This window comes from Apium graveolens, chromosome 7 (assembly GCF_009905375.1).
Source record: "Apium graveolens cultivar Ventura chromosome 7, ASM990537v1, whole genome shotgun sequence".
In the NCBI taxonomy this organism is placed as follows: Eukaryota; Viridiplantae; Streptophyta; class Magnoliopsida; order Apiales; family Apiaceae; genus Apium; species Apium graveolens.
Window position 1 is genome coordinate 1,410,543 of NC_133653.1, and position 25,414 is coordinate 1,435,956.

Here is a 25,414-nt window from a genome sequence, read left to right on the forward strand (position 1 = left end):
GGGAAAATTAGTAATTTTGATGCCATAACTTCATCTCTTGTTAATATGTTCTATATGCTTGTTTCTGATAGGTACTTTAACTTTAGCAACTATGTGATGCTAGAATTAGGTACTAGATTAGGTAACAAAGCTAATAGACCTAATAACATCTATTATGCTAGATTCTTTATGTTATTGGCTAACCATGTTGCTGAAGGTTTAGTCATTATCAATGAGAATAATAAACTCAAGTGCTGGGCACAAGAGAAAAGAGTTCTTGCAGACTTATTGAGAATGGATCTCAACAGCAGTGTGCAATTGGTATATTTACCAATCATGAATGCACCCCAGGTAGGTGAGGTAATTGCTTCCACAACTCCTACTTCTTCCAACCCCTCTATTTCTTTATCTTCTAGTGTGACCATGAAATCTGTGTCAATGCCCCAACAGGTTTCTACCAAGGTCACCAAATCTAAACTTTCAAAATCCAAGACAAAGAAAACCACCTCTGTTGTTTCTCAAAAGACAACAGTTGTAACAACAACCATTAACCCTGAGGGAAGTGAACAGGGTGTGAGTGGTGAGGGGAGGGGTGAACATCAAAGAAACCCCCAGGATAAGGAAGGAGAGTTGAGTGCTTCCCAAGCTAGCCAAGCCCCAGTTTCTCAAAAAGCTGTGGTGGTTGAAAAGGTTTCTAGCACATCCCTAGTAGCATCCTCCCAAAAGGATGTTACTATTGAAAAGAGTTCCCAACCAGGAACACAGAACAAAAGAGGGAGGGACACTAAAGCCAAACACTCACCTACAAAAGCTTTTATTAGAAGAAAGAAGGCTAGAACCCAATCTTCTACACAGGGTGCACACACTGCACAGATACATCCATCTGTCTCTGTGCCTTCTCAAACTCAGTTTGATGTGACTCCAATAAATGTGGAGTCACAGCCCCATTCTCTCACAATAACTACACATCAATCACCAAATACTTCTTCACCATCTCTGGATGTGGATATGTTATTCCCATCAATTCCTGATTCTCCCTCTTTACAACTCAGGGAGGAGCCCCACTCAAATACAGGTGATCATCATCTTTTAGATGATTTGTTGGATCACCCGCAAATTCTTTCAGATATAATTGAAGAATCTGTATCAACACATATCAAATCAATCTATACAGATTCAACAGTTATATCACTTTCAATTTCATCTTCTTTTCCTTCTTCAACGGATATCACTCATCCGTTGACAAGTGGTTGCTCTTCAACGGATAAGCTTAACAGCAGTTATCCGTTGATAACAACAGTTTCAACTTCAACGGATATTCCACATCCGTTGATAGTCTCTACACAAATAACTGAAATGATTCCAAGTGTAGAAGACATGAATACTGTGCAATCACTTTTAGGATTGAGGGCAGGGAGTGAAAATTTGAGTGAGAGGCTGGGTTGCTCCCAGGCAAAAGGAGAGATTGAGAGCACAAAAATGCATGCTATTTCTTCCAGCATGGCAAAAGTCAGTGAGTGGAGTACCACCTTAGAAGGTGAAGGTGAGGGAGTGAGATGTGTGAGCCAGGGGGAGCCCCTGATGCAAGAACATAGAGAAAAAGAGATAATAGCAGGTACAGTTGATACAAGGGTGAAACCAGCCATTGCTCATGAGTCAATGATTGTGGATGATGCTGAAAAGGAAAGACAATTTCAGCAACATTACAAAGCTGTAATTGATAACATTTCCTTGGATGCTGACACTTTTACTCATCCTGTGACAGCCTATCAAATGTTGGCTGCTCAGGGCAATGAGGAGGCAGAAAGGACACTACATCTAGTGCACACAACAGAATCTCTTCAAAGGGATAAAGCTGCTATTAACAGGATGCCTTCTACAGCTGGTGAGCCATCTGAGGAATTTGGAGTAAATTCTGATGATGATGACTCTATTTCTTCTGATGGAAGCATGAACATAGGGGGAGATGAAGACCCTAGTTCCATTCCTAATCTACCTGAATGGGCCCTGACTAAGGAGCATAGAACAGGTGAATTCAATGTCCACTTGGTCAAACAAATCATCACTATTCAACAGGCCATTCAGAACACTTCAAATGCAAATATCAAGGCTATCCTCCAAGCTCACCTGGACTCACTGCATCTCATGAAGTTGCAGAAAGTAAAGCAAAATATGAGTCTAGATGATCTCAGGAAAGATATTGCTGACTTGAAATCCTTCACTTCAGAAAAATTGGATTCAGTCATGCCCTATGGTACTTTGCAGGACTTGGTTTCGAGATTGAAAAAGGAATCAGTTACTGAACAAAGGCTGGCCAAGTTGGAAGACAGAGTTCAAGGAATTGAAGACTCTGTGGCCACCCTTCTTCTCAACCAACAATCTCAAACCAATCTCCTAATGCAGCTGGCAAAAGCACAAGGCTTGACCCCTCTCCTTGATGATAACAAAAAGGGGGAGAATAAAAGGGAAGGGGAAGGAGAGCCCTCTACAAAGATTCAGATATCTAAAGTGCTAGTTCCTGCCATCACTACCTCTCCAATCATTCAAATCAAGGGAAAACCTGATGGAATTGATTTGATTCAGCTAGCAGCAGCTGAAATACAAATGAAAGAACAATGGAGGAAAATTGATGAAAGGTTACAATTGGTGTTTGGTTCTACACAAAATAAATCAACATCTGTGAAATTTAGCACAAAGATTGAACCAATCAACATGGAGCTCAAGCCAGTAGGGAGAAATAAGGTTGGAGAGACTTCTTTCAAGAATTTAAAACCTATGGTTCTAAAGCCTAACACTAGATCCAGTATGGACTCCACAAAGAATCCCCTAGACTTTGCTCAGATAAAGGAAGTAGACTTTCCTCTTCCAAAACCTGATGGAGACAAAGTTCTAAGTGCAAGCATCATAAAGAAGAAGGAGACCAAGGACAAGGGTGAGAGAATGAACATGGCCTTTATCTATAGAGAGGGAAATAGTATCTGTGTGATGCAAGGACATCCCAAATTTCTAAAGGCTAAAAGGGAAGAAACCAGAAGGTTGAAGAAAGAAGCTGTAAAACTCAAGGCTGACAAAAGAGCACAAGCAAAGCTTGAAAAACAGCTAAAGTCAAGCCAAGTTGAAGAAATGAAAGGAATTGAAGTCAGGGGTGAAGAAAAGATTGCTAACTTAGATGAGGTTCTTGGGAGCATATTTGGTGAAAATATGGAGGAAAGAGAGGAATGGCAGAAGGGAAACAGAAGAAAGGCCAAGGCACACAGAAGGAGTGAAGATAACCCTGAAGATACCAAATCTATATCTAAACCACTACCTTCCATACCTGAACCTTTTGTTGCTGATCCCTCTATAAATATCCATGGTGAACCAATCATTCCAAAAGAGGAACCTATTGATTGGGACAACATCACATTGCCTACCTTTGTAACCAATATACCACTACCAAAGAAACAGAAAAGAAAATCTAAATCTACACCTCCCCTAACCTCTAAGAAATTCACTCAAAAACAAAAACCTAACCCTAAGCCACCCATTTCTAAAGATGATTATGTTCACATCTGTGACATAAAAGAAGCTTCAGACATTAATCTCTATCTGGATGAGCTGGAGGAAGTAAGGGGAATAGCTGCCTACAGACAGCTACCAGAGAGATTGGTTTTCAGATATAAGGGAGCTGGGGAAAGAACATGGCCTCTCTACAGGATTCTAAATGAAGGCTACTCTACCTTGATCAGAGTCTTTTCAGCCATCAAAAAGGATTCTGGCTTTACCAGAACAGCCAAGACTGAAATTCTCAACAAGATTGCCAACATAAGGAAGACTTGGAGGGAACCAAATGCTTTGCCCAGAACCTTACTCATACAAGAAAGGGGAACTAAAATTCACAAATCACCTCATTGGTTGATGGAATTTAGAGATGACAAAGGAGTCAGAAGATTTTTCAGACTTGAAGACCAACTCAAGATTGCCAGCAATGAAACTCTCAAGGAAATGCAATCTAAGTTGGATATCAGTGATGAAGATGAAGCTGAATTCTTCAGACAACTCCAACTCCAAATTGAGGAAAATGACAAAGGGCTAGGAAAGAAAACCAGGGAACAAAGAAGAAAATGATGATTTGCTCAGGCTAGAGGAGCACCCTTGGAAATACTGTAAATCTTCAATTACCTCCTAGTACATACACTTTTGCAGCACTTTTTATATTTCTACTTAGTTTCAATTCAAATATTTGTTAAGTGTTTTGTTATCATCAAGTTAACCCTGAATTTATGCCTACAGTTCTTATAGACATAAATAGGGGGAGATTGTTAGGAATATATGTGCATTAGTTTGATGATATGTTTAACAAAACACTTAAGTAGAAATTTAGTGTCTGTAGCCTCAACGGATAAGACCACTTTGGCTATCCGTTGATGGTGTAGCTTTACTTAGAAATAAGTCTAGTATTGTAGCATATTTCAGTCTCTGTATTTAAAATTGTAATTCTTAGAAGTTGAGAGAAACTATGAGTCATGTTGTCTACTAGATGATATGCAGATAGGAAGGCCAATTGTAAATATTTCATGCCTTGTAATTTTGTATAAATGAAGTGGTATCAACGGATGACTTAAAGACCTTCAACGGATGAGAAGCTAAGCTTCAACGGATGTCTCTAAAGCTTCAACGGATAACATCCTTCAACGGATGAGAGCATCAACGGATGAAAGCTTCAACGGATAACATCCTTCAACGGATGAAGTCATCAACGGATGAAAGCTTCAACGGATGTTCTGCTAATTAGCCGTTGATAAGTGGTAGTTGTACCTACAAACAGAGGCACGTGGGTTGACAGAGAAAACCTGAGATGTGGTAGCCGAATTTCAGGATCAACAGAAAAAGCAGCCGTTCTTCTTTAGTACAAAGTTGCAATAGTCAACAAAGTACTTGAGTGAACAGGAAAAGAAGCAAGTGAAGAACTTATTTTACTATTGTAATTTTATATTGTTTTTCACTTGTACACTTGGTAATATATATAAACCAAGAAGAAGCTAGTAATTAGAGAGAGATTTTTCCAGAGCTGTTAAGAAATATCTTGAGAGAAAATTCATCTAGTTTGTACTAGGATGCAGCTGTGATCAACATTGTTGAACACAGATTTTCTAATATACCATCTCTGGTGGAACAACAAATCCACCAGAAAAGTTTTTAAAGTTTGTTGTGTTCTTTACATTTTGTGTTTGAATATATATCTGTCTGCATTAGCTCAAAGCAATTCATACACTTGTTCATCTAGAACACACTGCTTTAATAAACTTCTCAAAACTTGAAAAAGTTTTGAGATTTACATTCAACCCCCCCTTCTGTAAATCTCATTGTTAGTCCTCTAGGAATAACAACATTTCACAAAGCCCAAATCTTCAAGACATTTATTTAAACTTGAATACCAAGCCCATGATGTTTGATGAAGCCCATATAACGCCTTAAGTAACTTATACACTTTATGTTCCTCACCCTTCTTTTTGAACCCCTATGACTGTGTGACATACACTTCCTCCTGAATTTCACCATTGAGGAAGGCTGACTTCACATCTAGATGGTGAACTCCCCAGCCATTCTTTGTAGCTAGAGCAAGAAGCAACTTTGCTGTCTCCAAACGAGTAACCGAAGCGAATACTTCCTCAAAATCTACTCCATATTTCTGCACATAACCCTTTGCTACGAGGCGTGCTTTATGCTTCAATATTTCCCCGTTCGTATCCTTTTTCAACTTATAAACCCACTTAAGACCGATTGGCTTATGTCCTTTAGGTAAAACAGTTAAAACCCAGATCTGGTTTTTCTCAATCGAGTTTATTTCATTCTGCATTGCCTCATTCCACTTTCTTTTGTTTGCTGCCTGTTTGAAGCACACGGGTTCTTCAGTATTGAGTAACATCAATTTTTCATCATCTAGTTCAACCCTTTCAGTATGCTCATATATATCACTTATCAACCTGAACTTTCTTGGTTCGCTGTCCGTGTTCGACACAGAACTCTGTCCTGAACTCTCACCAGAATTCCCACCAGACCAGTGTTCCGTGCTCGCACCATGTGACTAAATCGGTGTGGCCACTTCTGATTCTGCAACATTATCTTCATCCCTGGAGTTTGTAAGAATCCCTTCCACACAAAAAGTGCTCTACCTTGTACTTGTTTCTCCATCAGTTTCCACCCATGTCCACCCATTTGTTTCGTCGAACGTCACATCTTTGCTAACACATAGTGAACCCGTACTGGGATCGTACAAACGATACCCCTTTGTCCCTGGTTTCTTGCCAATATATACTAGTATCTTACTTCGATTATCTAATTTAGTAGTATGAACTGATGGTACTTTCATAAAAGCAAGGCAACCAAAAACTTTAAGAAAATTAAGGTCCGGTTTCTCACCTGTCCAGGCCTCGTAAGGAGTTCTCCCACGCAAAATCTTCATAGGCAATCAATTCAAAACATACACAGAGTGTCTCACTGCTCCCTCCCACAACTTCAAAGGCAATTTCATCCAAGTTAATATGCTTCTAGCCATAACAACTACAGTACGGTTCCTTCTCTCTACCACCCCGTTTTGTTGCAGGGTGTAGGGAGTAGTGTAATGTCGTGTTATCCCATTTTCAGAGCAGTAGTTGTTGAATTCATTTGAACAAAATTCTCCCTCCTATCTGTGCAAAAAACTTTCACCGTTTCTTCTCTTTGTTTTTCAACGACTACTCTGAATTTCTTAAAGGCTTCAAATAATTCATTTTTTGACTTTAACATGTACACCCACATCTTTCGACTGAAATCATCGATTAGAAGAAGAAAGTACTTGTTCCCTGCACAAGTTTCAGGAGTAATGGGTCCACAAATATCCCTATGTATGAGTTCCAACACTCTCTTCGCTGCAAAATTCGTCTACCGTGGGAAGGGCTTCCTGGCTTGCTTAGACATCAGGCATCCCTCATATATACCTCTTGGTTGCATTAGTCGCGGTATGCCGTGAACCATCTCCTCCCTCGACATCATGTTCATGGCCTGGAGATTGACGTGTCCCAAGCATTGGTGCCAAAGCCAAGAATCCTCCTCCACCTTGGTACTTAAGCACATACCAGTATTATCCTCCAGCAACACCTTGTATACCGATTTGCAGACCTTTGCACTTTCATTAACATCCTGCCTTTAACATCATAAACCCATAAATAGTCACCATTAAGGACCACCCTATTTCCTTCCTCCGAGAGTTGTCCCAAACTTATGATATTGCTACAAAGAGATGGTATGTAGTAGACCTCGCGCAAAATCTGCTTTTCTCCATTCTTGCACTCAAATGCAACCGAACCCTTGCCTTTTATATGGACAACAGATCCATCTCCAAACTTCACACGATCAGTTACTCCCTCATCAAGTTCATAGAATTTCGAACGTAACCCAGCCATGTGGTTACTTGCTCCGTTATCCAAGTACCAAAGGTTGGATTCAGCTTTTCTCGGTTCCTAGCTTTAGTTGTGGCGTTATACTTCCTTCGTTTAACAGCACTATGTCATTCTCTTCCTGTCCACATTCAGCTAACAGCAATGCAGGTTCGTCTCCCTCAATTTGTGTTAAGTTGACCTCCGATTTCTGTTCAGGTTTTTGATCTCTGTCGCGACGGGGTTTTCTACACTCATAGGCAAAATGTCCAAGAATATTACAATTGAAACACCTCATTTTGCTATGGTCTCTGCCACCACGACTGCCACTACCAGATTCACGCCCAGACTTTTGATCACTGCATCCCCTGCTTGCTCGCTTTGCCCACTCTTCGCGAGTTAACATCAATTTCCCATCAGGTGACTCGCTCTTTAGCCATTCTTCTTCAGTCATTAACAGTTTTGCCCCTTTTTCTTCAGCGACGCCTCTTGTCCTCTCATCATGAGCCTTCAGACGTCCTACGATGTCCTCAACAGTCATCTCTTCCATCTTCCCAAATTGTTCAATCGTGCTTGCAATAGTCACATACTTTGAAAGAATAGCTCTTAACAACTTCTTGACCACACTAGTCTCATCCACGGTTTCACCCAACACCCTAATATTGGTTACTAACCCATATAATTTGATACAGAAATCATCCAATGACTCTGTCTCCGTCATGGACAGCGAATCCAATTCAGCTCTGAAAGTTTGCACTCTGGCTTGCTTTACTCTCTCAGCGCCAACACTCATGGTTTTGATGGCTTCCCACGCCTCTTTGGCGGTCTTTTTCTCAGCCACAGTCAAGAGTATATCTTCAGGCAGCCCTTGATATATGGCTGCAAGTGCTATCTTGTCTATTCGTGGTTCCACCTTTGGACCTTCCTCCTTAAAGTCATCTGCTTCAATTGGCCCCCATACTCCTTATGCATACATTTACACTTTCATCTTCACCGACCAAACTGTATAATTGGTCCGAGTCAACATCGAGTAACTGAGTCATATCGATCCTTCTTTGGTTTTTGATGTGTCCATGCTCGTAGGTTTGGACATATATTTGGTCATGAACTAGTGATATGAGCTCTGATACCAAATGTAGGCACAAAAGAAGTAAAATAAGGCAATACTACACACGTGTTTGTTCTAAAACAGAGAAACAAATGCTTTCAGACTTACTAGCTATTACAAAATGGAAATACAAAGATAAATACTAGAACTGATTGCCAAGAACGTGGCAAGAAAATAGCTACTACTCCTAATAACCACCCACTACTAATTCAAATAAACTCCTACAAATACTCTACTGCTGCATGACCAAGTCATGTATTACTTAATTTACTACATAATTACTTTATTTAATAAATATGTTTAGATTAATATCCAACAAATCTAACATATGTTCAATGTTAATTAAGGTTCCTTCTTTCATTTTTTTCATTTTTTATATTATTATGTTGATCTTTATAGCAAATCATTATAATACCTTTTGTTCGCCAATAGGTCTCAATAAACTCATGAATATATATGATCAAGGAGATACTAGCAGCATACCATATGTGGAGATAGATACAATTAGTGTTATTTATGTTAATGACATGTATGGTAGGTTCTTTTAGGGCAAAAAGCAAGTTCTTTTAGGCCACAAAGAAAGTCATGGATCGTTATCGCGTGATTTTCTAAGGTCAATTTTTGCTGATCATTTTGAATTTATTTTTAGAAACTAATTAATGGATTTCATGTTTATGGTGTTTCTAGACACTATACGTTGAATTTGAACCGGACTAAATATCATAATTAGGTGTGAGTGTTAACTTAAAGATTTTATTTTGCTTATAGTAAATAGTTACTTGTATTTTTATCTATTTTAAATTTTTTAGCCAACCATTATAATTATTAACATTTAATAATTTAATGGTATTGTTAACATTTAAAATATCAAAATTTAAAATTCAATTTTTAAAGAATTTAGAAGTGAAAAATACATAAATAATATAATAATATTTTAATTTCAATATTAACGGAATATAAATTAGTTTAAAGTAGGTAAAAGAAATTGAGAATAAAAAAAAACGTATATTTAAAATGACACGAGAGATCAAGACAAATACGAGGGATAGTTTACTGAACAAAAAAACAAGGAGGGTTACAAAAGGAAACAACCAAATACATGTCCTGTATCAAATTTGAGGTGGAATGATGAAGCAAAACTGTCAAGTAATCCATACCTTAAGTCATAATCATCCTCTTATACCTAAGAGGGGTAAAAAAGGTTTCAGAGAACTTATTATTTACGGTTAATAAAGATGCAAGTTTTTAATATTCGAGATCCAAATGTTTTCAGTCCCATGTTTAGTGATACAGGTATTAAACACTATTATTGTTTTCATTTATAAATTCTGTAAAAATTAATTGATGTGCTATACTGTTCCAGGTTCCACACTTCCACTGGTGCAAGTCTTTGCAACGCAAACTTTTCCTACCTGCATGTAGGTTATGATAGCCCATAATTAGTTAGACCCAATTGAAGAGGCCCAAGGCCCAAATACAAGATCCCAGGACACGTGGCGGCATCACCACCGTCTAGGTTCTCGGGGTCCAGAACGTTCCTACGGTCTGGATCTGATAGTACTCTGACGCATTCAGCGTTGACCTTGAGGAGCCCAGGACACGCGGCAACATCACCACCGTCCAGGTTCCCGGGGTCCAGAACGTTCCTACGGTCCAGATCTGATAGTACTCTGACGCATCCCAGGCGTCCAGATGCCCTACAGTCCAAAAGGCCAACCTACGGTCCAGATGAAAATAGACAAACCCCTAAACCCTAGTAGGAGGCCTATAAAAGATAGAACAGAAGGAAGGTTACCGGTTACAATCTTACATACTCTCTCTCACCTATACTTACATGCACACACGTACACCCCATAAATATATTCGCATAATCCCCACTTTGCCCTTTTTCTCCTTAAAAACCCTTTCTCATTCTCACGCCGGAGGTGCCGCGGGGACGCCACCCCCATCCAGTTATGTTTTGTAGATTCTCACCCTACAACTACACCGCACGCCGCCACCGTCGGCGTCCAAAAGGAGTTTGAGTCCGGGCCCGGCCAGGAGAAGGCCCCGGGGCGATCAGGGATTATCAGGTTAGTTACTGGTCATTTTAATACAAAATGATAATTCAAAATGGTCCAAAGGGCATGGCACTATCTAGCATTTCATCTTCAACAGGGGCGGCAAAAAGTCAGCAATCCAGCTGCGCATTCAAGACATAATATTGGACTAGAAACCACAGAATGGAGCTTCAAGGTCCCTACATCTCCAGCTCACTCTTCTTTAACCTTCGATTATGTCGACCTTAATGCAGCACAGGCATGTAATTGGACATTGATTACAGAACCTCAGTGGGAACTGTGGTACAAGGTATAAGTACGAAACCATGCATATGGCAGCTTGGAGCTTAGTTACCCGGACTCTTCATTTTGCTTCGAGTACCCGTGTCGGATACTCGATACTTGGACATGGGTATAGACACTTGGACACTTATTTTAGGCAAAAAACATGTAAATTTTTCAGAATATTGCCGAGTCCGACACTTGGAGATGGGGATTTCCCCTCATCTGAAGGCGTCCAAATCTACTTGTGAAGAATAAAGAAAACGGGCTTATAAAAACATAAATAAAGTACAATATCTTCGATAAACTGAAAAAACCTGAAGAAAACAACAGAAATGAACATACTCCTTTCCTTTCAGTCCATTCAAGATAATCTTTGATTTCAAAAACTGGACCGGCAAAGTGACTACCACAACAGAGACAATATCCAATATACTCAACCAAAGAAGGCATCCTAATCAAACGGTTTTTCTTTTGCGCCTCACGCAAATCTTCCTCCTTCAGTAGTAATCCATCATTATAATTAATTGCACAAGAAATGACTTTCAGTGTGAGCACCATTGAGGCACCTACAACCATATGCCACAATCAAACAAACACAGACCATTACATCTTCTTGTCAAGATACTTTGTTAGAATAATATAAGATCCTGAAAAGGGTCATTCTCTAACACCTTGAGATTTTAGAGTAACTGGTTCCTTGATATGGTATCAGAGCTCAACACCTCGAGGTTTTAGAGTAACTGGTTCCTTGACATACTTAATAACCATAAAATACTTGTCTATATTCATTTTAGTGAATACATTTTATAGATCAATTACAATTGTACTTTTTTCACAAGACATGCTTGCCTAGTTGTTTTCCGGAGTAATTGTTATGTTATAAGTTTTACGTTTGCCCATTAAAATTATAAATTCTTACTTTAGAGATAAAGGATAGCCATTATTTCTTACAAAGAACACACTTATGCTGTTGTTAGAATAGCTTCCCAAAGAATTTAGATTCATAGGCTACTTTAAATCTTTGTTTATATATCTCACATACGAATGAAGTCTTAGGAGCATACATGTATAGCTCACGGGTTCACTCCACACTTTCCGGTTTAAGGTTTTGACATTGTGCAGTTGCAGTAAAGTTCAACACATCAATAAAGTCAGTTAATCTCTTCTTTATTTTTCAAGGCACAATTACTGCATTAGGAAATGCAGCATCTTGTTAGTTTGTTACTTAAGTCTTGCCTTAGAAAAAAATAGAACTTGTCAAGTACGTCTTACTGTCAATAGAGAACTTTGAATCATATTTAGGCTTAATTACAACTTGAACCTTGAAGTATGATGATGTGTTCACATAAACCCTTGAAGATAAAAGTTGTACACATCTACCCCTTATGTATCGAATGTGTATAGCTTGACCCTTACTCCAACAAACACTCTTAAATCGTTAAATGATCGGTCTCGTGTGAGGGTTATCTCGGGAAATAAATTAGAAAAATACATATCATGTAATATAGGAGAGAGGTTAATGTGTTGGACGAGAAATTGACTTAAGACTTTGGAGAGAAAAAACAATTTTCTGCCCCCGAAATTTTCCTGAAAATGTGACATTTCAGAATCCAAAACTTTGGCTGAAGTAAGGGTCATGATGTATATATTTGATACATTAGGGGTTAATGTGTATGACTTTTTTCTTTAAGGGTGTAAGTGTACATTAGATCATACTTTGGGGTTTAAGTTATAATTAAGCCTCATATTTATTATATACAATTCTTTGTTGAGGTTCACTATATAGGTAAGAATCACATCTAACCAAGGACAGATACAATGTCCAGGACATTTTGGGAGTTGCAAACTCGTCGACCAAATCTTTTGGTAGACTTTCCTAGCTGCAACCTGAAGAATAGAGTATATGTTCCAGCTGGGAGAGGAAACTCGACCTCGCCACTAACTTCAAACCACCATGTCTGCTGCAGATATGCAATTGAACCAAATCTACAAACACAAAAAAGAAGAAGCTTGATAGGAAAACAGATTATATGCATATGCAGGGTAAACAGAATCTATCTTATTAATTGAAACAAATTTTAGATAAAAGGGAATTATCCAGGTCATTTAATATTCAATGTCCTCAAAAATAGAATGCTTTGATTCTCAGACAAACGCTTCACCTGGAGCTCAAATTCGAAAAATAATACTTCCTCCATCCCTAAAAACGTTTCCTATTTGTGTTGGACACGTTTGCCAATGCACATTTTTGATTCTTAATATCTTTAATTTCGTATTATTATTAAATATAAAACTTATTGCATTAAATTAATCATAAATACGAATTAAACAAGATCACGGATGACTATATTTGATCTTATAAATTAGACGTAAATTAATAGTTAATCGTTTACGATGAATAGTGTCAAAAGTCAAAATAGAAAAATTATTATGGGACCGAGGGAGTACACATTTAGGATATCAGTACAAAAAGTTAAGAATGGTAAGCTCATCCACACTTTATTATCTATATGGAGATCAGAGGATCTTAAGTCGACCTTTTATGATGATACATATCGGGGATAGGGTAAATTTCACTTTTCCAGAATCCCAGCCGATAAACGGCCCATTAGATTTAAGAACAGAGCAAGACAGTCACATTAACTAACATTAACAATACATCAAAATCTTTGATATCAACAACACATAAGTAGCTTTAATCAATGTCTGCTGCAGATAAATGTCATCGTACATGTTGAATCTTGTGCAATTGGAAAGTATAACGCCTTCGCAACTAACTTAACAAGAGTCACCTCCAATCTGACATCTTCCAATCTGCCGAGAATTAGATGAAGCTTGGAAGGCAGGCACAACACCTTAGAAAATCCAATTAATCTCTCACCATATTCAGTAAGCTATCATGCCGATAAATTAATAGAAGGGCTTCTAAAATAACTGCCACGATTGATTCTACAAGCCAAAGTTTGGAAAAATAAGCTAGGCAACTAAAGCCTACAAATAATCAAGTGCCTCTACAATAATCACTGCAAGTGCCTCTACAATAATCAAATGACAAATCCCCTTTTATATTAAAATGAAATTTCAATGAAGATAATATCCCGCTAATAAGATAATTTTAAAAACCGTTTACACAAGACATGCAAAATGGGATTGCTGCCCCGTACAAAAAGCCATTGCATACAAGCGAAATCAGAATCATAGCCATCACTTCAAATTAGGATATTATTTCACCATTATTCATTACATGGGATGAACGTTGACATGACATACAAATTGAAACAAATCTTAAGTTATCTCCATTTAATCTCCATCCTCCTGACCTTGAGGCCCAATTCCCTGGAAATGATACCAGCAAACCATTTTGGTTTTCTAGCTAGCAACATCAAGTATCCAGCAATAAATGCAGGCACCGCTCCACAGCCGTATCCAATCACCACAGCTTCCCATGTAAAACCACCAAAGAAGGAATCATCATCCTCCTCTTCATCTTCTTCTTGCGTCACATTATCATGTCCGCACTTTTTGGACAATGGATTTCCACACAGTCCCAAGTTACCAACATAGCTGTCATTTTGAAATGTATTGAATTGAAAACCTTGTGGAATTTTACCTCGAAGTTGGTTGCAAGAAAGATTCAGAACTTCAAGCGAATATAAATCAGTAAGTTGATGTGGAATTTCTCCTTTAAGTTGGTTGGATGAGAGGTCTAGTGACTCCAACACCGTCAATTTAGCAATCGATGCTGGTATGTGGCCTGTGAGATGGTTGTGAGAAAGATTGAGTAATCTGAGTGAAGCTAGATTTCCGATGACTTCAGCAATCTCCCCTTCAAAATTGTTCTTGGATACATCAATTGTGGTGAATACAGTTAAAATTCTAATCAACTCAATCTCTAGGCTTTTAATCACTAGAGTCGTTGAATCACTGTAAACATCATCACCCATATATTCAGGCTTCGTTTCATTCAGGTGACCGTTCATCACAGCCTTGAAGCTTTTGAAATACATTGCTGGCAGTGAACCTGAAAACTCATTGCATGACAGATCAAGGATTCTCAGGCTAGGAAATGGGTCTTCTATCTTAGAACTCATGTTCATAAGACCATGAAACTTATTAAATTTCAGAACAAGAACTTGGAGATTAGGAAGAGCTTCCAAACACTGCGGGAATGTATCAGTTATTTGATTACTTCCAAGATCAAGAGTTTCTAACTTATCAAATTCCGCAAAAGAAGAAGGAACTCTTCCTTCTAATTTATTTCCGTTCAAATTTATAGTTTCCAGATAACGGAAATTTGATAAGTTTGCTGGAAGGCTGCCCTGTATGTTATTCATCCGTAGATCAAACACCGAAAGACGGGTCAATTGTGTTCGACAACTGGGGAGTACACCACTCAACTTGTTATGAGACAAATTGAGTACCCTAAGAGAGCTTGAATTACAGATAAAGTCGGGTAATGATCCATTAAGATTATTGGACTGGAGATCAAGGTACTCAATGCTATTCCAAGGTAGTTGCTCAAGACCACCGATTAACTTGTTGTGAGAAATATTCAGATAGCCACTCACCGACCCAATCCAGTGAGGAATTTCCCCTTCAATATCATTGTTTGATAGGTCTAATGAATACAATGAGATCTCTGCATCTTTTGAAAAGTGTGGGAACTCTTTCATGTTGCAAGATGACAATCCCAATGTGGAAAGTGTAGGAGGGAGTGGGATCATAGCTGTGCTTCTCACTGAGAGAAAATGGTTATGAGAAATATCAAGGTTTTCAAGGGATTCAAGGCGTGAAAACATACTCATGTTCAAAACACCACTGAAATTGTTTGATGAAAAGTCAAGGTAAGTGAACCCATTACCTCTCAGATTTACAAGAATGAGATCACGGGAGTGGGCAACAAATGTAGAGGGTAAATGACCTGTGAAATTGTTAGAATTAAGGTATAGATATCTGATGTTTGTAATGTTTGCTAAATGATTTAAAATTGGGCCATTGAGATTATTGTGGCCCAGACCCAAGTAAGTAAGTTGAACAAGGTTCCCTATGGATCTTGGTATCGGCCCAGTCAAATTACAATACGAGAGTGACTCTAGATATCCTATTGAATCGGGTATAACTCTGTGAATGAAGTTTATCTCACTAAGCACGGTCCCATTTGGGTTTGGGTGGTGAAGAATCTGTCCATCCACTGAAACCCAGACCAGAAATAATGATAGAAGATTCCAAAATGGACCAAATGAAATAGTATTTCCAACGTGTACTAAAGGCAACCATATATTGGTAATACATTCGTTTCCAGAAGCCCCATTCTTGATACACAGGTTCAGTAAAACGAGTCAGTGGGAACCGTGGTACAAGGTATAAGTACAAAACCATGCATATGGCAGCTTGGAGAATTGCTCTGAGTGCTGGTGAATATGGATATGACTATATGATGATTGCCTCTCATCTGAAGGCGTCCAAATCTAATTGTGAAGAATAAAGAAAACGGGCTTATAAAAACATAAATACAGTACAATATCTTCGATAAACTGAAAAAACCTGAATTACATGGGATGACGGTTGACATAACATACACATCGAAACAACACTTTATTTATCTCCATTTAATCTCCATCCTCCTGACCTTGAGGCCCAATTCCCTGGCAATGATTCCAGCAAACCATTTTGGTTTTCTAGCTAGCAACATCAAGTATCCAGCAATAAATGCAGGCACCACTCCACAGACGTATCCAATCACCACAGCTTCCCATGTAAAACCACCAAAAAAGTAATCATCATCCTCCTCTTCATCTTCTTCTTGCGTCACATTATCATGTCCGCACTTTTTGGACAATGGTTTTCCACACAGTCCCAAGTTACCAACATAGCTGTCAATTTCAAATGTGTTGAATTGAAAACCTTGTGGAATATGACCTCGAAGTTTGTTGTAGGAAAGATTTAGAAGTGCAAGCGAATATAAACCAGTGAGTTGCAATGGAATTTCTCCTTCAAGTTGGTTGGATGAGAGGTCTAGTGATTCCAACACTGTCAAATTTGCAATAGAAGGTGGTATGTGGCCTGTGAGATGATTGTGAGAAAGATTGAGAAATCTGAGTGACAATAGATTTCCAGTGTATTCAGAAATCTTCCCTTCAAAATTGTTTTTTGATAGATCTATGGTTGTGAATACAGTTAAAATTCTGTTTAACTGAATCTCATGGCCTTTTATCACCAGATTCGTGGAATCACTGTAATACTGCCGCTCCATATAACTTCGCTTTATTTTATTCACTTCTCCATTCATCATAGCCTTGAAGTTTCTGAAATAGATTACTGGCAGTGGACCCGAAAACTCATTGCACGACAGATCAATGATTCTTAAGCTATGAAATGGGTGTTCAACCTTAGAAATCGTGTTCATAATGCCATGAAACTTATTTGATTTCAGCACAAGAACTTGGAGATTAGGAAGAACTTCCAAATATTGCGGGAATGTATCACTTATTTGATTATTTCCAAGATCAAGAACTCGTAAACTATTAAATTCAACAAAAGAAGAAGGAACTCTTCCTTCTAATTTATTTCCGTTCAAATTTATAGTTTCCAGAGAACGGAAATTCGATAAGTTTGCTGGAAGGCTCCCCTGAATGTTATTCATCCGTAGATCAAACACCGAAAGGCTGGTCAATTGTGTTCCACAACTTGGGAGTACACCACTCAACTTGTTATGAGACAAATTGAGTACCTCAAGAGAGCTTGAATTACAGATCAAGTCGGGTAATGAGCCATTAAGCTCATTGTGCTGGAGATCAAGCAACTTTATACTATTCCAAGGTAGTTGCTCAAGACCACCTGTTAGCCTGTTGTGAGAAATATTCAGATAAGACGTCACTGAATACACTGACCTTACTGAACCCACTGATCCAATCCAATCAGGAATTTCCCCTTCAATATCATTGTTTGATAGGTCTACATAATCCAATGAGATCTCTGCATCTTTTGAAAAGTGTGGGAACTCTTTCATGTTGCAAGATGACAATCCCAATGTGGAAAGTGTAGGAGGGAGTGGGCTCATAGATGTGCTTCTGACTGAGAGAAAATGGTTATGAGAAAGACCAAGATATTGGAGGGATTCAAGGGGTGAAAACATACTCATGTTCAAAACACCACTGAAATTGTTTGATGATAAGTCAAGGTAAGTGAGGTTCACAAGTTGAGAAATTGATTGTGCATTGATATTAGAAGAATCAGTGAACCCAGTGAACCCATTGTGGCTCAAATCTAAATTTTGTAATGATGGTAGGTTAAACAACTTTGTGGGTAGGGGTTCGGTGAACCTATTGTGACTCAGATCTAATACTTCTAATAATGGAAGGTTAAACAACTTTGTGGAAAGGGGTCCAGTGAATCCATTATGGCTCAGATCTACAAAAATGAGATCAAGGGAGTGGACAGCAAATGTAGAGGGTAAAGGCCCGATGAAATTATTAGAATTAAGGTTTATATATCTCATGCTTGTACAGTTTGATAAAGGTGTTAAAATTGGGCCATTGAGATTATTGTTATTGAGGCCCAAGTAAGTAAGTTGAACAAGGTTCCCAATGGATCTTGGTATGGGCCCAGACAAATTACAAAATGAGAGGTCCAAACTGGCTAATGACTCTTGATACCCTATTGCATCAGGTATACCTCCGTGATTGAAGTTTATCTCTCTAAGAGAAAGGCGTCGGAGAGTAGCACTACTTCCCCACTTAACTTTGGGTAATACTGGTTTTAGATCGAAGTTACCACCCAGGTCTAGAACCTCTAAGTTGGGAAGGTGGAAAACCTCTTGGGGTAATACTCCGTGTAAACCAGTATCCGGAAGGTTAAGAAACCTAAAGGAAGTAGAAAAATTAAAGGGTAAAACAGAGGAGATGTTAACTCCTTCAAGATTAAGCACTCTCAGTTGAGTTAAATTCTGTAAGAGTGATTTGAACAATTCATCTTCAAGTTTAACACAATCATTGTAACTGAGATCAAGTGAGACCAGTTTATGCAAATGAGAGATTCTTGAGGGAACTCCATATAAACCAGTATACCCAAGGTTAAGAACTTCTAGGGAAGAAGACAAATTCATGGGTAAAACAGAGGAGATGTTAACTCCTTCAAGATTAAGCACTCTTAGTTGAGTTAAATTCTGTAATAGTGACTTAAACACTTCAGCTTCGAGTTTAGCATTATAGTTGAGGCTGAGATCAAGTGAGAGCAGTTTGTGCAAATGAGAGATTCCTGAGGGAACTCTCCCTGAAAACCAAGTACGAGAGAGGTTGAGATGTGTCAAACCTTTTGCAAAGAAACCGAATTCTTGAGGGAACTCGTTGGAGAGGGAAAAGTTGTTCTGAGAAAGGTTGAGGAACCGGAGACGAGAGAGCTGGAAGAGAGTGCTGTTAGGAAGAATGGCTCCTTCCAGCCCACTGCAACTTAAATCCAAACCGATCACGTCCCCTGTCTTGTGGTCGCAGGTAACTCCGTCCCAGATGCAGTAATCAGAACTCATGCTCCAATTCTTAGACTTTGGATTTGAAGGAATTTCATATCCATTAAAAAAAGAATCAAAATACAAGCAACTTCTTGTAGAGGTACTGATATTGAAGCTTTGCTTAAAGTGGAATAATGCAGTTTTTTGCTCTTGGGGACTTAAAGAAGCAGCAAGGTGGTGTTGCAAGAAGATGATCATCACAATGATTGCGATGTAACTCGTGATGAAAGTACTCATTATCATTTTGGCTTTAAAAATTTTGGTGGAGGAATATTTTGTAAAATATTGTAGTTTGAGGTGATATTTATATTAGTTTCATTATAAATGTTCTTTGCAGAAAGTAGTTTTTTTAAGTAATTTTATTAGCTTGTTTCAGAAGGGCACAGGGGTCATTTTAGATACTAGCTTATTATACCTTATAGTCTTTGCTCAGAAATGGAAGATGATGAGTGATACTAATTGAATGAGTCTTTGACAGCAGATTCTGGAGCTGGAATGTTTAAGAAAAGGAAAATAATGATGCAATTTTCCGAACTTTCTTAAACCTTCGTTTCTGGATGGAAAACCAATTCCATATCTGCTGTGCAATCTAGTGTATATACAAAAACTTCCAGCTAATGCTGTAGATGAGGGTCTTTTCTCCAAATTGATGATATGACTCAACAAAAAATCTTCGAACCTTCATGATAATAGTCTGTCTACTAATTATTAGCAGGCTGCAATGTAAATTAGCAGTGTAATTGTTATTCCTAATTATAATTTATGTACATTGATAATATACATTAATATTAATACATCGTACATTAGATAATAATTGCTTTATTCAGGATAGTTGACGCAGCGGTCACTTTAACTAGCTGATACTTCTTTGATAGTTTGAATCAATTTATAGTCAAGTCCGACCAAAGTTGTTCAGAAGACTCCGTGCAGAGGGATCATTTTAGATGAATTGAAGCATGTCTACTAATATGTGGACTGCGATAGAAGCACTTAAAGAATCGAAAGATGATGGAAATGAGTGTTTGGAGCTACTTTGAAGCTGGAATGCAATTTCAGGAAAAGGTAATGAAACTTCTAGGAAATCTCTCAAACTTTGTTTCTTCAATTAAACCAATTCGATCAACATCTAGTTCAACTTCATAATGTTTTTATCAAACTTAGGTAAACTTTGAGATATGTAGCCAAATTCTTTTGTTCATAATCTTAATTTTTGTTCTCGTTAAAAATCTTAATTACTTTAATCCAAAATAACCCTATGCAGTTTGTTTTTTATTAAACCATACAATGCATAATGAATTAGCTACGAGATGCATGTTTAGAGTCCATGCAGGGGTTATTTTTTAAAAAACTTCAAGTCAGTCTCCTGATCGGTGGGTTCTGCGGAGATCTAGTAAGGGACTGGATCCGCAGACTGCAACAAAAGCACTTCTAGAGCAGTAAAGGACAACTACCAGCACTCCGAGAATGAAATGATGATAAAAATGAGAGTCTCCGGTAACTACTTAAAACTTAGAAGCTGCAATGCAATTTCAAGAAAATGAAAGAATTAAAGAAATTTTCTGAACTCTCTTATCAAACCTTCTTTTCATCAAGCAAAACCAATATAATTTCTACATGTTCCTCTTCAGGATTCGCTTGTCAGTCTTTAGCTTATTACTTCTTTTTATTTTCCAGACATATAATACTCAGCATTTACAAAAGGTTCCAAATAAATTATAGGAATACAGCACTGATCGTTCTAAATTTTCTGATTTAAATGAACTTAACTAAGATGTATAGTATTACTGTCCAACCCTGCTTGTTCATACATTAGGTGAGGTGCAATAGGAGCACCCTGTTCTTTTGTTTGATGTATTTGTATAGACTTTAGGTGCGAGTTAGAATTCATGATGTGGATGTATTTGTATATGAGCACTTTTAAAGAGCATTAGAAGGTAGACGACTAAGATTTGAGCATAATTGTCACATTTAAAGCGGTAGAACACCGGGGGCAACTATAGACACCAGCTCTAAAGTTGGATGTGACAAAGACCAAAACTTGAAGTAAACCAAGTCAAGTCATCTCTAAAGTTGTGATAATGTGTAGGGATGGATGAAGACGAAGACTTTGAGAAGTCTTTTAGAGCTACTTTCTAAGGCTCAGTGCAGCTTCCAGGAAAGCAAAGAAATTATGCAATGTTTTAGTATAAATTTATGTCTATTAAATATAAGAAGAATAAGTTGGAAAAAGGATAATTTTCTCAAATGAACTGTGGCAAGTTTAATACAGGTACAAAATTTAAGATACAGAAAACTTGACCTGTGATGCTCCCTGAATAGTTTCCTGCATACGGATAACATTGCCCCAGACTTCCGATTATGCTAAGAGATGCTTCAGATTTACTTCCTAATAAAACCTTTGGCACTAAACTTCCTAATTATTAGCTTATCACTTTTTCTTCTCCAGAATTATGAATTCAATATCTAATTAAGGTTACAAATAAATTATAGGAATACCACTGATCATTATAAATTTTCTGATTTAACTGAACTTGGCTGGCACTTGCAGTAAAACTGACCTACTGCATGTGCTTATTTCTCAATTTGAAGATGAAATGCAATTTCAAGTAGCTAAATTAATGACATTTTCTCAATTTTCTTAAACCTTGAACTTTTAATGTCATATTAGACTTCAACAATCTAGGTAGATCGATAAGTTATTACATGAAGGGCAACTTTGTTCCGTGTTAAGATACAAATAGCTTGGAAAATTCTTCGAGGAGCCGAAGAAACTAACATAAACTCTTGGAAAAGATTCTACATTACAAAGTGACCATTCATGCAGAGGGGTCTTTTTAGATTCTAGATTATAATTACTCCAGAGTGCAAAGACAAAGAACAAGACTTTGACAATTGAAAGTTGATGATTTATGCAAATTGAAAGAGTCTTTTAGAGTGGATTTTGGAGCTGGAATGTTCAAGAACGGGACATAAATAATGCAGTTCACTAAACTTTCTTGAACTTTTGTGTGTTCATGTAAAACCAATTCCATGTCTTCTTTAAAGAATCTATTGTATACAATGAATTTAATTTGGAACATGAGGTAATATTCCCAGGTCTGATCTCTACAATTTATTTTCTACCTTTCAGATATTATAGGATGACAGTAAAAGATAAAGACCAAGACATTGAGAACCGGAAGATGATGCAAATGTAAGTCGTGTTTTTAGTTTCTCATATCTGAAAGTCATTTCCACATGCATGTATAAGTCTAGTTCGTCCATGGCTGCTGTACATCTTGCTTCATAAGATTCCATGCAGAGGGGTCATTTTAGATATATTATAAATTGTAATAGAAGCATTTTTAAGGAAAATAAGATGAAGACTTGGAGAATAAAAAGATGATGTGAAATGAGTCTTTTAGATAAATTACAGCATGTTGTATACATTACAACGAAGACGAAGACTTTTTCTTTTCTCTCCATACTTTATCACTTTGATCCGGCACGAACTTGACAGTGGTGGCATGATTGTCCAGAAGTTGATGTTTGGGTCAGTCAAGTGGCAAATGGATTTAATACGGCAGTTGGACTTAGTCTTCACTTCCAAATTGATGTACTTGCTGCTTTGCTTCTTTCCCATGTGTATATGATTTGCTTCTTTCGAAACAGTCCTTGCAGTAGGGTCATTTTTAGATACAAGCTCAGAATCCTTTCTTTCATCCGCATGCAGTTGAAGACAAAGACCAAGACTTTAGGAATGGAAAGATGATGGCAATGGGTCTTTGAGAGGTACTTTGAAGCTGGAATTTTCTGAACTTTCAATATCTATTGTGCAAAATGGGCTAAAAATGAGTTTCAGTGACTTGAAAATTCTTAATTTATAAATTCTTACATACTCCTTTTTTGAAATTTAAAGGAAAGGCAATTTGTTACTCGTGTCGGAAGAGATAGCTTGAAATAATCTAATAAGTACCGAGTTTGACAAAAATGGACATGAAGTATTAAAGACTTGTCTAATTTTTGAACCAATTTATATTCAAGCCACAAGTGAACCTTTCCTCTCTTTGTTCTTTTATGATTAAGTTGTCTAGAAACCTTATCTGTCTAAAAAGCTAAATGTGACCTTATATTCTTTTTCATTAGTTGATTAAATATGTGAAGCAAAATAACCTATAAATTTTATTAAGTTAATAATATATAGCAATTTGTAAATTTGTTTTAACTTTTTATTATTAGTTCATAATAGAATTTTTAAATTCTATTATGAACTACAAGCAAATTGGAGCAGTACTGATATTCAAGTTTTGCCAGAAGAAGCAAGGTGGTGTTGCCAGAAGATGATCATCACAATGATTGCGATATAACTGGTGATGAAATTACTCATTATCATTTGGCTTTAAAAATTTTGGTGGAGCGATAGTTTGTTAATTTTATTAAGTAAAATGCGAATGTTCTTTGCAGAGAATGTTCTTTGCAGAAAGTAATTAGTCTATCTACGTCTAATAATATGTGGTAAGCAATAGAAGCACTTTTGGGAGACGAAGACCGTTACATTGCTGGGCAACAGTCTTTGAGAGCTTCTTTACTTTGAAGATGGTATGCAACTTTTTTCTGGTCAAGAGAAAAATATCTTGGAAAACTTATGGAGAGTCGAAGTTGGATATGTTTATTTTCATTCTTAGTTTCATACATAAAACTAGACAGTCTTATAATACTCCACATTTAAAAAGGTAACAAATAAATTATAGGAATACTGATCGTTATAAATCTTCTGATTTAAATGAACTTGACTAGCTAACATGTAATATGGGGTGTTTACAAAAGGTTCCAAATAAGTTATAACCATACGACACTGATCGATCTAAATTTTCTGATTTAAATGAACTTGACTAAGATGTATAGTACTACTAACCTGTTGTACCTTGACAAAAATACAAAATCAGTAGGCCGGGTAGAAACATCCTTGAGATTTCAATTGTTTTCTCTGATGCATGTGCTATAGTCAGGTCCCAACTTGTAGATACATTAGGTGTCGGTCAGAATCTAGTATTATTATTTGGGGTGAAGTAGGAGCAAGAGAAGACGAAGATTTTGAGAACTAGCTGGTAGTGTTAGTCTGATGCATGTGTATGTGTTAGGAGTGTGTGCAAGGCATTGACGAGGACGAAGACTTTGAGAAGTCTCTTACAGCCACTTTTTAAAGCTCAATGCAGCTTGCAGCTTCCAGAAAAACAAAGAAATCATGCAATCGTTCAGAATAAATTTATGTGCATTAAATTGTAAGAAGATAAGTTCGAAAAAGAATAATGTTCTCGAATGAACAGTGACCTGCATTCCGAGAATGAAAATATGATAGAAATGAGAGTCTCTCAGAACTACATGGAAGCTAGAATGCAATTTCATGAAAAGGATAGAACTAAAGAGAAATTTTGTGAACTCTCAATAAGCAAAACCAATTCTACCATATAAATATTGTTACTACATGCTCCTCTTCATGGTCACTTGTCAGTTTTTAGCTCATGACTTTTTATTTTGGCGACTTGTAATAATCAATATTTAAGAAGGCAACAAAAAAATTATAGAAATACGATAACATATGAATTCACTCCCTTACTAAACTAGTAGAAGGCAGAAAACCAAGACATCCCTCTGAAGTTATAGGTATTGACGAAGACCATTTGGTACTACATTAAAACTTTAATAGAACAATGGGCCACTGAGACAAAGACTTTGATAATTGATAATTGACAGATGATGGTTTGTCTGAAAGCTACATTTGAAGCTCCAATGCAATTCTCTACTGTTCAAGATAGGGTAGCTCCAAAGCCTAGAAATGCTTAACTTTACATGCAAATTTTAAATGTTTAGTTTAAATGAAATTCACTGTTAATGCTTATCTTTTTGAAGCTAGAATGCAATGTTTTAACTGTACAAAACACGCTAACTAGAAATACTCAGCTTCATATGAAATTCTTAAATATTTAGATGAAGCCTATTTCATATAACTTTCCATCTAATTTAGCTAGGTTTAATTAGATCGTTTAAAGTAATGTTTAATTTTATTGTTTGTGTAATAATTCAAATAAAAAAAATTTAATCTTCAATTGTTGTGTGATAA

At 37.2% G+C, this 25,414-nt stretch overlaps 2 protein-coding genes across 2 annotated transcripts; both read right to left on the reverse strand.

The window, feature by feature from the left end:
• Positions 1–13,918: 13,918 nt before the first annotated feature.
• Positions 13,919–15,906, reverse strand: LOC141671009 (receptor-like protein 7). Its single transcript, XM_074477077.1, has one exon. It carries the CDS (start codon positions 15,611–15,613, stop codon positions 14,099–14,101), a length of 1,515 nt encoding a protein of 504 aa, XP_074333178.1. The 5' UTR covers positions 15,614–15,906; the 3' UTR covers positions 13,919–14,098.
• A 133-nt stretch (positions 15,907–16,039) lies between these two features.
• LOC141671008 (receptor-like protein 6) lies at positions 16,040–19,587 on the reverse strand. Its single transcript, XM_074477076.1, has one exon. It carries the CDS (start codon positions 19,555–19,557, stop codon positions 16,408–16,410), a length of 3,150 nt encoding a protein of 1,049 aa, XP_074333177.1. The 5' UTR covers positions 19,558–19,587; the 3' UTR covers positions 16,040–16,407.
• Positions 19,588–25,414: the final 5,827 nt, after the last annotated feature.